The 15,624-nt window shown below is 43.2% G+C and overlaps 1 protein-coding gene across 1 annotated transcript in view; it reads right to left on the bottom strand.

Annotated features, from left to right (window-relative positions):
* Positions 1-321: 321 nt before the first annotated feature.
* The window catches only part of AKR1D1 (aldo-keto reductase family 1 member D1), a 79,604-nt gene continuing 64,301 nt past the window's right edge, over positions 322-15,624 (bottom strand). The window contains exons 5-9 of the mRNA XM_060245655.1: positions 13,664-13,786; positions 9,623-9,732; positions 6,740-6,905; positions 4,429-4,511; positions 322-800 (exon numbers count right to left, since the gene is read on the bottom strand). Coding sequence (XP_060101638.1) covers positions 758-800; positions 4,429-4,511; positions 6,740-6,905; positions 9,623-9,732; positions 13,664-13,786 — 525 coding nt within the window. The 3' untranslated portion in view covers positions 322-757. The remainder of the gene's footprint in view (positions 801-4,428; positions 4,512-6,739; positions 6,906-9,622; positions 9,733-13,663; positions 13,787-15,624) is intronic.

The raw sequence follows: 15,624 nt of genomic DNA, 5'->3' as shown, positions 1-15,624 counted from the left end.
AGCTGACTGAAAGAGAATCTTCTGCCCAGTGTAAAATCAGCCATCATGACCTTAATCCTGTCCTGGTAACTTAATGGCAGGCCTCCCATTGTTTTTAAGGCAGGTTTATAGTAATAAATTTTAATCACAAAAGGAAGCTTTATCTGCAGGAGACAATATCAATTCATACGAGTCTTGCTGAACTGCTATGTGCATCAAGATACTAGTGGTATAAGTTGTGCACAGAAATAGACCTGTTACAGGCTTTTAGTAAGCCAGCCTCCCTCTTATATACAGTGTAAAGAAGAACATCACAGCTGAAACAACAGAAGACAAGAGACCTTTTTGACCTAGAAGAGGATAGCTTTATTTTTTTTAAAAAGTTCTGCTTCCAAAATTCACATATTTGTTTTGAGTAATTGCAACCCTCATGCAACATTTCCTGACTTCACATCTGGCATTTTAACCAGAAATATTCTTTTAAATTTTAGCACCTGATATATCTGAGAAAAGTAGTGAAAAAAGTGGAATCCAGAATTTAAGGCAGCAGATCCATCCCCTTTTCATCAAAATTGAGTCACAATCTCTAAAATTAGGTGCGTGTGAAAACTGAGTTGCTCTTCTGAAGGCACCTTGGTTGACAGATTCATAAGTGGTGGTATTGAGGGAGTGATTGTGTATTGTGATGAGAGAGTAAAACTTTGCCATTATAGGAAGCAAAAATGAGAGGAAAAAGTGACTGCTACATTGCGAATATGTCCTTGGAAGCATCATAGTTTCAGTATTCATCATGGAAGGGATATTCAGGGTGGTCCTTCCACCTGTAGAAAATTGGAAGTTATGATTATTATACTGAAAACATACTCCAGAAGAGTGGCTGACACGTTTACCTATCCGTAGCTGTCTCAACCAAAAGACACCCATTCTGTTTGCTATAGGCATAATCTCCTGGTAATTTTTTTTCCTGCACAAGGCACCTGGTACTGGAAGGAGTAGAAGAACAGGGTTGTTTGTGCATCTAGTTCAAAATGGACCCTGATGGTACAGTGACAGCACTCTTCAGAAAATATAGTAAGTCAACATACACACACACACACAGTTAAAGAACCTGGTAATATTCAGGGCTTTGTACACAACTCTTTGGAATTTAAAATTATTCTTTATGTAGGTGATATTTTATTATTTATTTATCTATCAGAATGTTCGTTGATATCTGATACAACAACAACAACATGTACTTTTAAATTTTTTGCCTGTCTCCTGGAGAATAACCAATGGTCAACTAAAATGGACCCTTCATACCCTCACTACAGCTAAAATACTCATATTACAACACTGGAAATATGAAAGCCCACCTCTGGTAAATGGATTGAGGACCTTAGAACTCCATATAGACAGCATCGCACATGGACTTTTATTTAGAGATTTGGAAACTGTTTATAGAAGTGTATGTGTAGATCCACCACCACTGTTATATTTTTGTCTTTGTGTATATCCTTTTAAAGTTTAGTTTCTTTTTCTGGTTTTTTTAGGAAATAAAAAAGCGGGGAAGAAAATGTATTTCTATTCTGTTCTTCTAAACAAGTTGCATTGCATTATATTTCTATCACACAGTTCACACAATTATAAGGATTTCTTTTCTTTAGGAAACATGCTGCCTTGAGCCAGAAGGCCTCTGAAAAAAGATCATTTCCATCTTGCAATACTGATGGAGGATGAGTGCATTGCTATGGTAACACCCTCAGACTAGAAACTGGGACATCTAGGTTCAAATTCCTATGCAGCAATGAAACTCATATGGATGCTGTAGGTCAACTGCCCTTGCAAGCTAACCTACCTCTGAAGAATCTAAAGAAGTGTGCATGCACACAAAAGTTTATATCTAGAATTAAACTTTGTTGGTCTTAAAGGTGCCACTTATGGTTCCCAGACCCCCAGTTTGAGGGCTTCTGCCTGCCATTGGCCAGTGGGGGGAGTAAGGTTGCCAAGTCCAATTCAAGAAATATCTGGGGACTTTGGGGGTGGAGCCAGGAGCAAGGTTGTGACAAACTTCATTGAACTCCAAAGGGAGTTCTGGCCATCACATTTAAAGGGACTGCACACCTTTTAAATGCCTTCCTTCCACTGGAAATAATGAAGGACAGGGGCACCTTCTTTGGGGCCTCATAGAATTGGACCCCCTGGTCCAATCTTTTTGAAACTTGGAGGGTGTTTTGAGGAGAGGCATCTGATGCTATACTGCAAATTTGGTGCCTCTACCTCAGCCCCTACAGAGTCCCAGATCAATTCTCCATTATTCCCTATGGGAATCAGTCTCCACAGGGAATAATGGAGTGCCCAGCAGACATTTCCCTCCCCTCCTGCTTTCTGATGATCTTGAATGAGGGGATCCCTTGCTCCCACCTGGGGATTGGCAACCCTAGGGGAAAGCCCCACCCCCAACGATGGCATTGGTGTGCAATGTCCCTAACACAAGGGTGTCACGTAGGAGTGACATCATCACGTTGGCGATGTCGTGCAGCATCTGCTTTTGGGGCAAAATTATATGCTTTGGGCCCAATTTTAACCATAGAGTTTGCCCCAAAAGTAGAGCATTGTTGCCAATGCAATGATGTCACTCTTGTGTGATGTCATTGTGTCTGGGACATCCCTGCCCACTCCCAGACCATCCTCCAGTCCCCCTGCTGGTGTGACGATTGTGCCTGGCAACCCTAGTGCCATGGGACTCAAACTTTTTTCTGCTGCATCTAAGTGGTATTGTGAGGACACAACAGAGATACCCAAACTCCATAAGTTCCTGGAGGAAGAATGAAAAAAGGAAAGATAGCCTGATTCAAGTCCAGTATCTCCTTAGAGATCAACAAGATTTTTGGGGTCTCTGAGACACCATAGGACTCGAATCTAGCTGTTTTACTACAGAACAACACAACTGCCCTCTTCATAAAAGGATGGATAGACGTTCACTTGACCACATAGAAATGTGAGTGGTAACCATAGGAAATTCTCAGCAGAGAACTTGGGATCTTTGTCTTTTTCTCCCTGACACCTAAAATTGTGGAACTGTGCTAAGTGGTAGAGGAGTCAACTTGCATGCAGAAGATCCCAGGTTCATTCCCCCCATATCTCAGGTAGTAGGTGATGTGAAAAATCTCTGGCTGTAGAGCCACTGCATATCTTGAGAGAGCCATAGTCTGACTTGGTATAAGGAACCTTAATGCATTCAAGTCTTTCATAATATCTATGCAGCTGCTCTTCTAAAAGCATGCTTCTCTCTTCCTCTGTTATATCATCCAATCAACTCTGACACAGATTAGGCCAGGGGTGGCCAAACTTGCATAATGTATGAGCCACAACGACTAAATGTCAGATGTTTGAGAGCCAGAAGGAAGGAAGAAAAATGGGAGGAGGGAGGGAGAGGTGGAAAGAAAGCAAGTTTAACTAAATGCATTCTGCAAGCTGCTGGCAAGCTTGGCTTGGATAAGTGATTTAAAGAGACAAATGCCTTCTCCAAACTGGCTGACAAAGTGATAGGGGCTTCAAGAGCCACACAATATGTGTGAAAGAGCCACATGTGGCTCCTGAGCCGCAGTTTGGCCACCAGTGGATTAGGTTGATCCAATGTGCTGACTCAAGGACCTAAAAAGGCAGAGCTAGCATTTCAGCTCAGATCTCACTACTCCCTAGCATGACACTCTGACTAGTACTCCACACTTGCTGTTTCCAGACTGCCTCTCCGTAAGCACGGCTGCAGTATATTGACAGCAGAGGCTATCGACATTACATCAGTGCAGTTTTAATAATCATGTCCTGGTCACGGGCAAGTAAGCCAAACACCACTGCATTTGTTGAACTTGAGCTGGCAAAGGATAAGATGATCTGGCTTTTTTGGTTTGGCTCTCATCTTTTCTTCCCCCTCCCCCGGTCTTCTAGCTCCATCAGCGAATCCTCCCATCATCCAAATGAGCCCTGGCTGCCCCCTCTAATTAAACTTCTGGGACTTGAACTGCTGGCTTCTGAATGCCTTTGCGGGTTATATAAGGACAGCAATGTCTTCCATGTCCGCTTCCAGAAGTCTCTTAGAAGGGAAGCTGGCATCTTTCAGTGCAATTCTTTTCAAATCCATCCTGCTGTAGATTTGCCAATATTTTTTTTTAAAAAAACTTCAGTGGTGCAAGTCCCTAGGAAAGATTTAGCAATGCTATAAAACTATCACATTACGTGCGCTTCAAGCTTTATTGACAGCAGCCAGTTTTTCTTTAACAGAAATCATGTAGGTCATCTCAGGCTGTGGAACACACACAGCTGCTGCCCCCAGGGAATTTCCCAATAAACCGTAACACCATTTAGCTAAGGCCAATTTAAGCATATTGCTGGCAGTTCTGTGAATGAGATCCTAAGAGTCCCCACACAGAATGTTTTAAAAAACAGGTGTGCCAGACAGGTACTTACATTAACATCTCCACATAGCGGATATTTTTGTTCAGTGCTTCGATCTCCTTCATTTCCTTGTCAGTAAGGGAAAAGTCAAAGATCTGGGAGGGTAGGAGGATGAGGAGGAGGAGAAACAAGAACTAGTTATTTTCTGCCTCAGAGTAAGTAAGTATATAGTTAAATTTTAGTGCTCTCAATGTGATGGATACTCTCATGGATTCTGCCACCCAAGGACCAAGCAACACAATATCTCTGACATATGCTGGGGCCTGCAGCCAGCTACACCTTGTGGCTGCTTGCCTGTAAAAACACTCATTCGCTTGGTGTTGTGAGGTGGTGGGGGGGAGAAAGAGCTGATGGTTTCTGTCCTGCCCTGCTTTTGCCAGTGTGTGTGGGGGGGGGGGCTTTTGACCCTTTTTTCTGGCTCCATGTGCCCCAGGATGTGCATTCTTCCAAGAAATGCATGAGGGGTATCCCATTTCATGCCCACAGTCATCATGCAAGGGAGGTTAGATGGAGTGATGATTACGGACCCACTCAGTGAGGACTATGCTGAAAGACAGATTGTAACTCAGGCCAAGTCCAGCACTCCAAGCACTATACCTTACTCATATGCTACCCTCAGGAGCATGCATATGTCCTTGAGGAAGGGCTGACATTCATTAGGCACAGTGCCTAGAGCTCATGGTACTTTTAGGGACCCATGAAAATTTTTAAATTTATTTTAAAATCAGAGGAGAAAAATGAACATTTAGGGTTGAAGAAAAAGGTTTTTTAAAAATCACATTGGGGGGGGGGAATGAAATGTTTAGGGCCCAGGAAGTTACTAAATTTTGCCTCTGGAGAAACACCATTTTGGGCCTATGTTTGTCTGGGAGTTGGCTAGAAGGAGGTTGTTAAACTGGAGACAGGCTTTGGGCCTAGTCTCTTCCTCCTCCCCCCTCCTGTCTGGGAACAGCAATTCTGAGGAGGCCTCCTAGAGTGACAGGAAGTCTGTCAGGCTGGTCTCCCAGAATGCTGCAAGTAAACCTGGGCAGGAACGGGGTTTTATATTATTGGTTTTTGGTGGGAAGTGGGCAGTTTTGATTTGAGTCTTGGAGACTGGTGAGTCGGTTCTGGATGGTATGGTCAGGGCCAGTTGTATAGTAGAGAAAGAAGGAGCGTTTTCCCCTAGTTTGATTTAGTTCTTCTGTTCACAATTTTATAATGCCTGTATATAGTTGTAAATTTTAAATAAATGTTTTGTCTTTTTAAAAGGTAGTCCCTCAGTACCACATGGTTTCCCCAACCGCCGTAGAACATGCTACTGCAAGAGGGGAGTCGAGGGAAGGGGGAAGGCATACATTTGGCAAGGGTGCCAATCCTCCAAGGGTCTCCCAAAGAAGGACTTTGGTCTCTGTTAACCAGGTGCTGGGTTGGCAGAGGACCTTGAGGCCAGGCCTCAGAACTGGCAAGGGGGATTGGGAGTCCTGTTCTTCTCAGTCAGGAACCCCTAAATTGAGCAGGTGGTGGCAGCGTGCCCTAGTGGTGGGAAGAAGATAAGCTCCCTTCAGGAGTTGGCAACTCAAAAGGGAGTTGATGGGACTGGGTCTGAAAGCAGAATCGGGCCGGTTCCGCCACAGCCTCAAACAGAAAAAAATTAAAATGAAGTATTTAAAGTTATATAAAAATATTGATCTTATGATAATAATATGGTGGTGCCCACAAAGGCAAAAGTGCCTAGGAGCCGCAATAGTCATAATATGGCCCTGCCTTCAGGGCTTATAATTGGGGAGTCTATTATAAGCTTCCTGGGACAAGATGTCCTATGGGATGAATCCTCTTTTGGCTTGCATTCACTGGGGAACGTCTTCATTCTGTCTCACTAATAAGACTCCTTTTGAAGTTTTTTGCATAACCAAGGAATTTTTTTTTTGGTGGAGGGAATATTGCTAACTTTTTTGGGGGGGGGAGAGGATAAAGGGCAAATAGATGTTTAGCAGCCCAGATAAAACTTATTTGGAATGTGCTATGGGGAGTTTTACCTGGAAATTGCATCTTGAGGAAGTTGGCTATAAATCCATGAAAACTCATGGTGGTGGTGGTCAAAAGTACCATCGAGTCATAGCCTACTTACAGCAACCCTGTAGGGTTCTCAAGGCAAGAGACGAACAGGTGGTTTGCCATTGTCTGCCTCTGCCTAGCAACCTTGGACCTCCTTGGTGATATCTCATCCAAGTACTAACCATGACCAACCTGGCTTTGATTGGGCTAGCCTGGGCCAATGAAAGCTCATACTGGAAGAAAATGTGAGGCCTATGAGGTGTCACAAGATTCCTGCTCATTTTACCTGAAAGTTCTGCCTAATACGCTCCGGGTTGAAGCTTTTGGGAATGACCACTACCCCTCGTTGGATGCTGAAGCGTAGAGCCACCTGCGCTGCTGTCTTGTTATACTTGTCTCCAATGGCATTCAGCACCGGCTCCTCCAGGAGAGGAGGGGAAGATACGTTGACCCTTGTGGAAGGGAACATGAAACAAAGCAGATTTTCTTTATTTGGGAAGCCTAGTACATTTTAGGGATAAGGGGAGAGGGAGGGAACAAAGACTGAACCAAACAAGGTTTGAAAGCATCACTCTAAATCTTCCCCATCTCCTGAAGAGTTCAATTCAAGGGTTATATTAGGACATCTTATATGAATTATGGAAACCAGGCCTTCTGCTTTTAGGCAAGCAGGTATGAAGAAGCATCACTTTCGGTACTCCTTCCAACAGACAGGGCACACTTACATCTGCACTCCCTTTCCTGCTCTTTTTGCATAGTAAGGCCAAGGTAAGTTTTAGAGCAGGCAAGGAGACGAATAACCTATCCCTTCCAAAGTTATTTATTTATTTTTATTTATTTATTCGAGATTTATATCCCGCCCTTCCCACAAGTGGCTCAGGGCGGGATATAAGACCTGTGTTTCTGCATGAGTCACTAGTGTGAGCATGGCTGGAGAAAACAGTGATTCTCCAAGGGAAGGTCTTGTTCTGTCTGTGTATCAGGAACGACTGAATGATCCAACTGCAACCAGTCATGTAAGCTGGCCTTTTAGAGGCTGATATGGAGACCAACCCAGAGCAGTAAACCATGCAGAGTCACAGTGGACAGCCTCTTTGGTACTTGTGTGCTTTGGATTATGGGTGACCCTGAAATTCCTCATGGAACTCAATTTGAGAATTACTTATATAAGACTATCATTTTCAAACCAGAAGGTGGACCTCCCCAACAGATGTTTTGTCACTGTAAAATGAGGGAAGCTAGCACTTACATCACTGAGTAGACAGCCAGGAATGGCTGGACCCTATTCTCACTTTAGGACTAGCCCCGTGGTGCAGAGTTGTAAGCTGCAGAATGCAGTCCAAGCTCTGCTCACGACCTGAGTTTGATCCTGGCGGAAGCTGGGCTCAGGTAGCTGGCTCCAAGTTGACTCAGCCTTCCATCCTTCCGAGGTTGGTAAAATGAGTACCCAGCTTGCTGGGGGTAAAGTGTAGACGACTGGGGAAGGCAATGGCAAACCACCCCGTAAAAAGTCTGCTGTGAAAACATCATAATGCGATGTCACCCCAGAGTTGGAAATGACTGGTACTTGCACAGGGGACTACCATTACCTTTACTCTCACTTTTCTCAGACGTGAACTGATCTGTGATTGATTCAATGGGTATTACTACAATAAAAATTCTACTGGCTTTCAAAAGCCCAATGCATTGGTTACTCTAAGCATAGAATTGTTCAACCCTGAGTCACAAGGCAGAATTGTACAGGACAAATCCAGGAAGCTTATATGAATATCTAGAATGTCAGCTGCTAACAATGGATCAGGAAAACAGCTGTACATGGGAACGCAAAACTACAGTAGTCAGGAGTCCAATAGCACCTTTCAGACCAACAAAGTTTTATTCAGAATGTAAGCTTTTGTATGGATGCATACTTCATCAGACAATGGAAGAAGGGGGTACAGTGAGCAGAGCTACCTTTAGCTGGTGGGCAGTGGTTAAGAATGCAAAGTGGTACAAAGTTAGAATCCAATGGCAAAATAATGAAATTTAACAATTTGAAAGAACATTTGATCTGGATAGCATTTGCATGGGAAACAATAAAAGATAATAAAAGCTGTTTGTTAATTGCTCTACTGCTTAGCTACTGGACTCCTACTTTGTTCCATTGCTTCAGACCAACACGGCTGCCCATCTTGATCTATCTAGAGTAGTCAGGGTACAGGCTGAGCGCACACTCCTAAAGGTCATTTCTGTATTGGCTTGCAGGGAAAACTTCAGACGTGTGCTGAGCTCCATGATGATTTCTTAGTCTTTAAAAAAGGAAAAGGAGCCACTGTAGGTTGCAGTTAGGAGCTGTGGAAAAGGGGGTCAGGAGGGAATGCTTCAGGATTTTCTTTTATCTTAATTTCCCCCTTCAGGCTGCCTTACCCTCACAGGTGAAAAGTTGAAGATCTGGTAAAACTACATAGAACTGTTGGTAACGAGTAACTGGAACAGTGTGGGCTGAACTACAAAATGACTGCGAGAAGGCACTTGGCATAAAACGCAGTTGTTGCCTTCCTTTTGTCCCCAAGGGAAGTTGAAAACACTTCCTTTCCCTAAGGGTGGATTTATTAATTAGCTTATGGATCCAAAAAGAAGCATTAGGATTTGCAAATTATCTCAGTACTAGCAGTAAAAACTATTGTAGGAAGAAATATGATGGGCCCTAGAAAAATATTGGGGGAGAGCGATGAATGTGTACATGGCAGGAAGATGATAACACAAGTTTCCCAATTAAAAAAAACCTTTTCAAAAGTTAAAAAAAGACTGAAATGCACAGAAACTGTAATTGCACAGTCATTAAGACAAATCCACAATAAGTTATTAATTTAAGGGCAGGTGTCAACATGATATTGTGTTTATAAATACACGCCCCCTTATTTCTGCATGTTGGCGTCCAATGTTAGCCAGATCACTTTCTATATATACAATGTTACTATGTCAGAGACCTGTAACCCAGGTGGGTACTATGCTAGCATGTTAAAGGGTGTCTTTAAAAAAAAACAAACATTCCCAGGAGGTACCTATGAGCACACTCAGGTACCTCATTGTCTGATAAAACTGTTGGCAGCTTTTGAGGAATAAACAACTGTGAAACTCTGTCATTCCACTATAGACGTTAGCATTTCCAAAGATAAACCTTACTCACCAGGTTTCATCTCTTGAAGTTCCTAGAGGGCTGTATCCAACAAGGACAATGTCATGCTGTCTGCAAAATTCTAAGAGTTTGGGCTGGGTAAAATAGGGGTGACATTCAATCTACATAAGAAAAACAGAAATGAACTAGGCTGAGAACAAAATGAATTGGCAAAAAGCAGAGATGGTTTACAAAGCTAGGCAGTACGCTTGCCAAAGTCCCACTCCACAAGTGGATGAAAGCACTGAACATCTGTACTGTATTGCTCTCATGGTCCCAGCTAGCTGAGTTCCAACAGAATATTCATGAACACTCCAACTGCTCAGGGACAAGACTGCAGAAAAGGAGGGAAAGGACCCTCTGGCACTGTCCAGAACAAGCAAGATTACCAGCAACAGAACAGCTTGACCCAACAATATACATTCTAGCTGTCAAACTAATTTTCCCCTATCTTTCCCCTCTACTTACCTTCCCTTGATGGTCTTATCTTTTTTAGATTGTGAAATCTGAAGACAGGGCCTGGCTCTCATTAACAAATAGAGACACCATGTGAGATTAGAAATATGATATAGAAATATAATAAAGAGAAACTTCTAATATGTTCGCAGTCCAATTTCTGTGAGGAGCGAGAATTGTCAAGTTTAATCTTAGGGCAAAAGTAGCTTGTTGCAGCAAACTGAAGACAGAAAAAATTCCAAGAGGTGTGAAGCTTAACACAGAGGGAGCCCAGAGTCAAGGGGGCAGTGGAAATGTGCAGCATAGGATTGCCAAATTTCAGGTAGCACCTGGAGACCTCCTGCTATTACAATTGATCTCCAGGCAAACAAGATCAGTTCCTCTGGAGAAGATGGCTGCTTTGGAGGGTGGCTGAGGTCCTTGACCTCCCCAAGCTCTGCTCTCACCAGTAGGGTTGCCAGCCTCCAGGTGAGCTGGAGAGAACAAAACACGAAGGTTTCTGTGAATAATAAACCTCAAATCAATCTGATACCAAAGTTTATATAGTAGGTAGAGACTTGAGTATAATTTCCCAAAAGGCAATAAATACATGAATATCGGATGCTACAAGGATAATAGCCCTCAACATGTTTAAAAGCAAATCAATGCAAAATCCACCAGAGGTAAAGTCCAAGTAGTATCTTCTAAATGAAGCCAATCTTCCTTTGTAGAAATCTACTTCCGCAACTTTGGTATCAGATTGATTTGAGATTTATTATTCACGGAAACCTTCAGGTTTTGTTCTCTCCAGTGCACACCTGTGATTCTCCTTGCTTTTCTAGCCTCCAAGTGAAGCCTGGAGATCTCTTGCTTTTATAGGGTTGCCAAATCTCTTGCAGTGGACCTTTTTCACACTTGCACAGCACACATGGCGTGTGCAACACCTGAAAGTGATATATCGCACTGGGTATATCGCACAGGGATGCTCTAGGAATTTGCTTGAAAACTATAGTTTTGCATGGGAGCAATTTGGGTGGGAGACTCTATGGTAGAACTGGGAAATCTCCAGGCCCTACCCGGAGGCTGGCAACCCTAGATCTCTTTTGATTACTATATTCAAATATGCTCCAAGAAAAACAAGAACTCTTAGTTACATTATTATTACAACTCTTACATTATTATGAAGTATGAACAAAATATCTGCAGGAGTGCTATACTATGCAAGTCAACTATCCAACAACATTTTTTTTTCCTTTCAATTTTCAGGACATACAATTGTGTCAGATTCTGACATCAAATGAAGACAATTTTTAAAAAGATTTCCCCCCTCAGGCCTCAGATTCAGTGGGAACTTACAGGAGAGCAGTTCCTAAACCTTTATGAGAGTTCCACCTCCTTGTCCATTGAATAGTATTGCAGGTTCATAACAATCCCTGGATGAGCTCCACCACCTATTTTTCTACAAAACAACCCCTGCCCATATCTATTTTTTTTCCAGCTGAGAAAAAAAGGACACACTGCGGGGAGGGGACTAAGGGGCTAGAATGATAATTCAGCCCTCTAGTGTCTCAAAAACAGGCCCAACTTTAGTTTTAAAATCCAGAATGGAGGAAAGTGGTCTAATTTTGCCGCAGGCCTCTGAGAACTCTTGCTGACTCAGTTCATTTTCTACCCAGGCCAAAGTCTTGTAGCTACAAAATGGAACATATCCCACACAGTTTTTTTTTTTCACCCCACAACTAATGGTGTGAAGTTTACCCCAATGCAGGGCCCCAGCTCAGCATTCGATCCAATTCATGTTAAATTTATTTTGCTCACACTGGAAACAGTCTTTAGCTAGGCTAGTCAGAGTGTTCCAATCACAAGTTCAGCCTGATCTGGTAGAACACACTGACCCTCTCGGGTTGCCAAGAAAACCAGGTTCCAGCCCTCATAGTGGATTTTGTGTTGAGAGCTTAGAAATTCATCATCTGTTAGATAATCGTACCCATAAAACTTAAAGAAGAAACAGCTCCCCCAGCTTCAGCATTTCCCATTTAGCAGATAACAAAACTACATGTCTGAAATAAATTGGGTGCACTGTGTTCATTCACTATTCAGTCTGATCAATCCAGTCCCTTCAGGCGTACGGCTCCTTTAACAGCAACAGAAGTCCCAACTCAGGATGCTGATTCCTGATGAGTCAAAGGCCTATTATGCACAGGGGTTTTCCCTCACTTTCACTGTGCATGTCCACTGGGTTTTCTTTGTCATTCTGCATTCCTATCACTTTCACTGTACATGTCCATCAGGGTTTCCCCCTTGTTCTGCATTGCTTTTCCTCCCTTCACTCAGTTCACTTTCTGTTCACTGTTTTCTTGAGTTATTTGCAGGGCTTTTTCTATAGAAAAAGCCCAGCAGGAACTCATTTGCATATTAAGCCACACTACCTGACATCACCATTGTTTCACACAGGGCTTTTTTTGTAGAAAAAGCCCAGCAAGAACTCATTTGCATATCAAGCCACACCCCCTGATGCCAAGCTGGCTGGAACTGCGTTCCTGTGCATCCCTGCTTAAAAAAAGCCCTGGTTATTTGAGAGTGGATTTGTGGCAGTCTTTCCCTTTGCCTTGCTTCCAAGCCAAAGGTAGTTCAAAAGCACACGTATTCCATCCCTTTTCCTGCCCAGGCCCCCCCGCCCCCACCCTCAGGCATTCTCAGCAGGCTTCTGCTGGGCTCTGCCACTCCTCCCATGGCCTCACTGCAGCATGGTAGTGGTGGCTACCTGGGGCATGGTGCGGTGGCACTGGTGCCTAAGAAACCTCCCAAGTTGGTGGCGGGAGGTGGCTGTGGTGATGGTACAGAGTAGCAAAAGACAGAACAGGGATGGACAAACATAATAAAGGGGGGGATTGTCAGCACAGAATGAAATTGGCATTACATGTAAAGACAGAGAGACACTGTGATGAGAAACCTTTGAGAACATTTTTTCCATTTAATTCTAGGGAAAGGGGGAAACAATTTTAGCAGTCTCTGAAAGCCTAGCACTAATATGGCACCTCCTTGTTTTAATTTTAAAAAAAAATCTTTGGATGCCACCCTTTCCACGTCACAAGTGTCATTCTCATCCAAATCAAGAAAAACTGCAGGTTACTGTCGTGGGTGCAGAATAAATGCACAGAGTACAATGGAGAAAAAAGAATGGTGTGTACAAAATGACACTGAATCTTAAGTCAAGCTTAAAGGTTTGAATGCCTTTAATTCTCCAGAGTAAGTTGTCAGTACATAATGGGCCAAAGACAAGTTTAAACACTATCATATTGGGACCATAAAAACAGTGGCAGCTTTTAAGAGGTGAGAAAACCATTTCCTAGCCCAGATTTCTGTACCATAGAAAGAGGATTCAGCAATGTAGAGAGGTGGTGTGAATCTGCCTTACATTGAGGACCACCTAACTTAGTACTGTCCTTTCCGATTAGTAGCAGCCCTTTGAATTTAGAACCTTTTGTGTGCAAAACGTGCTCTGCCACTAGCTATTACCCTTCCGCAGTCCTTCATCTGCTTATTCCCTGTTTCATGTTGCTGCTAAGGTTTCAAACTTGCTGAGTGGAGTGGTGAGATACAAGCCTTGACCATTACCTGGTTGGTGACAGGTTTGTGCTTAAGACCTGGTTTGTTCAGGATCATTTCCAGCTGCCTGCGGTTGAAATTCGATACACCAATGGATTTTGTCAAGCCAGCATCTTTGCATGCTTCCAATGCCTGCCATGGGAAAACAGACAAACACAGAAAAGAGCCCCTTGGAGCAATTTTATAGTTATTTCCTCAGCATGGACAGAAAAAAAGAAAACCAAATTAGCAAAGCTGATGCACAATGTAAAATAGAGAAGAACTTAAAGGGAAGAAATGATCTCAAGCAGGAACTTAACATTAAAAGTGGTGTAACAAATACAAAATACAAAAAACCAAAATAACAAATACAAAATGCAATGGCAAACTACCCTGTAAAAAGTCTGCCGTGAAAACATTGTGAAAGCAACATCACCCCAGAGTCAAAAACGACTGGTGCTTGCACAGGGGACTACCTTTTTACCTTTAACAAATACAAACAGAGAGCCAGTGCATCAGAGTGGTTCAAACTCTAGACTAGAATTTGGGAGACCCAGGTATTAACCCCTACTCTACCATGGATGCTTACTTGGGATGATCACACACTTTCAGTCTAGCCTACCTCTAAGGGATGTTGTGAGGATAAAATTGGGAAGGGCAGATTGATGAAATATATTTTGGGCCCTCATGGGAGAGGAAGCTGGGGTACAAATGAAGTAAATAAAGATGGTTGTTCCATGCAAAGGAGACAGCATGGCAGGAGGAAAAGAAGAGAAGAAGAAGATAGAAGATATTGGATTTATATCCCGCCCTCCACTCCGAAGAGTCTCAGAGCGGCTCACAATCTCCTTTACCTTCCTCCCCCACAACAGACACCCTGTGAGGTGGGTGGGGCTGGAGAGGGCTCTCACAGCAGCTGCCCTTTCAAAGACAACCTCTGCCAGAGCTATGGCTGACCCAAGGCCATTCCAGCAGGTGCAAGTGGAAGAGTGGGGAATCAAACCCGGTTCTCCCAGATAAGAGTCCGCACACTTAACCACTACACCAAACTGGCTACACTAAAAGGGGACTAAAGGGGTGCCAATAGTAGTCGGAAAAAGGGAAGGAAGCAGAGAAATAGCAGTCTCCATTAAGACATCACATGAAACCAAGGTTAGTTTGTGAAAGCAACATCCACCTTACAGGTAATCACTCAAATCCTGGTTTGCCTTGATAACTGCTGTTTCATTTTCATTTCTTTGCAGTCTTGGAAGATAAACTAGGATTAAACTAGGATTCAGCCAAGATATCTGCATTCAGACATCATGCAAAACCCTTAAAGCTAGCTATGGTTAATAAACAGGGATGCCAGAATGAGGCTGGAAGATGATAGGACATTGACCTGTGTGTGTGGAAGGGGGTAGGGGCAGGGGGCGGGGCTCACTGATGATGTAATGATGTTGCAGGTGTTGCAACATTATCACTTCCTACTTGCCTGAAAGCTGGTGTCACCATGTCACCAGTGATGCTACAGCATTTGGCCACAACTATATAGTTTTACCAAGTAGTACAGCATTGTGGTGATGTCACTTCTAGTCATGCTGGAAGTGATGTCATCATGTCAAGTCACTAGCAATAGCCCCCCCTATACTGCTCATTTTCTCCTACCTCTCAGTTGAACTGCTGCAGGAAGGGCTGGCAGAAGGCAGGAGGTCTCCTACATGAAGGGGGAACCTGGCAACCCTATTAATAAACCAACTTCAGATCCTGATTTGAGGGACTGTAACTAGCTATTAGTTAGTGGAACGGCTCACACTCTGACAACCATATTAACTTACGGTTAATAGCTAGCTTACAGTGAAATCCTAAAAACACTTTCCAAGAGTAATCCTCATTGAATAGACTCAAGCAGGACTCTGAGCAGACCTCTTATGATTGCTCTCTTGAATAAACAAAGAGTGTAAATCTTAGTTATGAGTTTTAACAATATGTGCAATAGTTGGCGTCAGGAA

Source organism: Heteronotia binoei, chromosome 8 (genome assembly GCF_032191835.1).
Source record: "Heteronotia binoei isolate CCM8104 ecotype False Entrance Well chromosome 8, APGP_CSIRO_Hbin_v1, whole genome shotgun sequence".
Lineage (NCBI taxonomy): Eukaryota > Metazoa > Chordata > Lepidosauria > Squamata > Gekkonidae > Heteronotia > Heteronotia binoei.
This window is presented reverse-complemented; position numbering and strand designations above follow the sequence as displayed.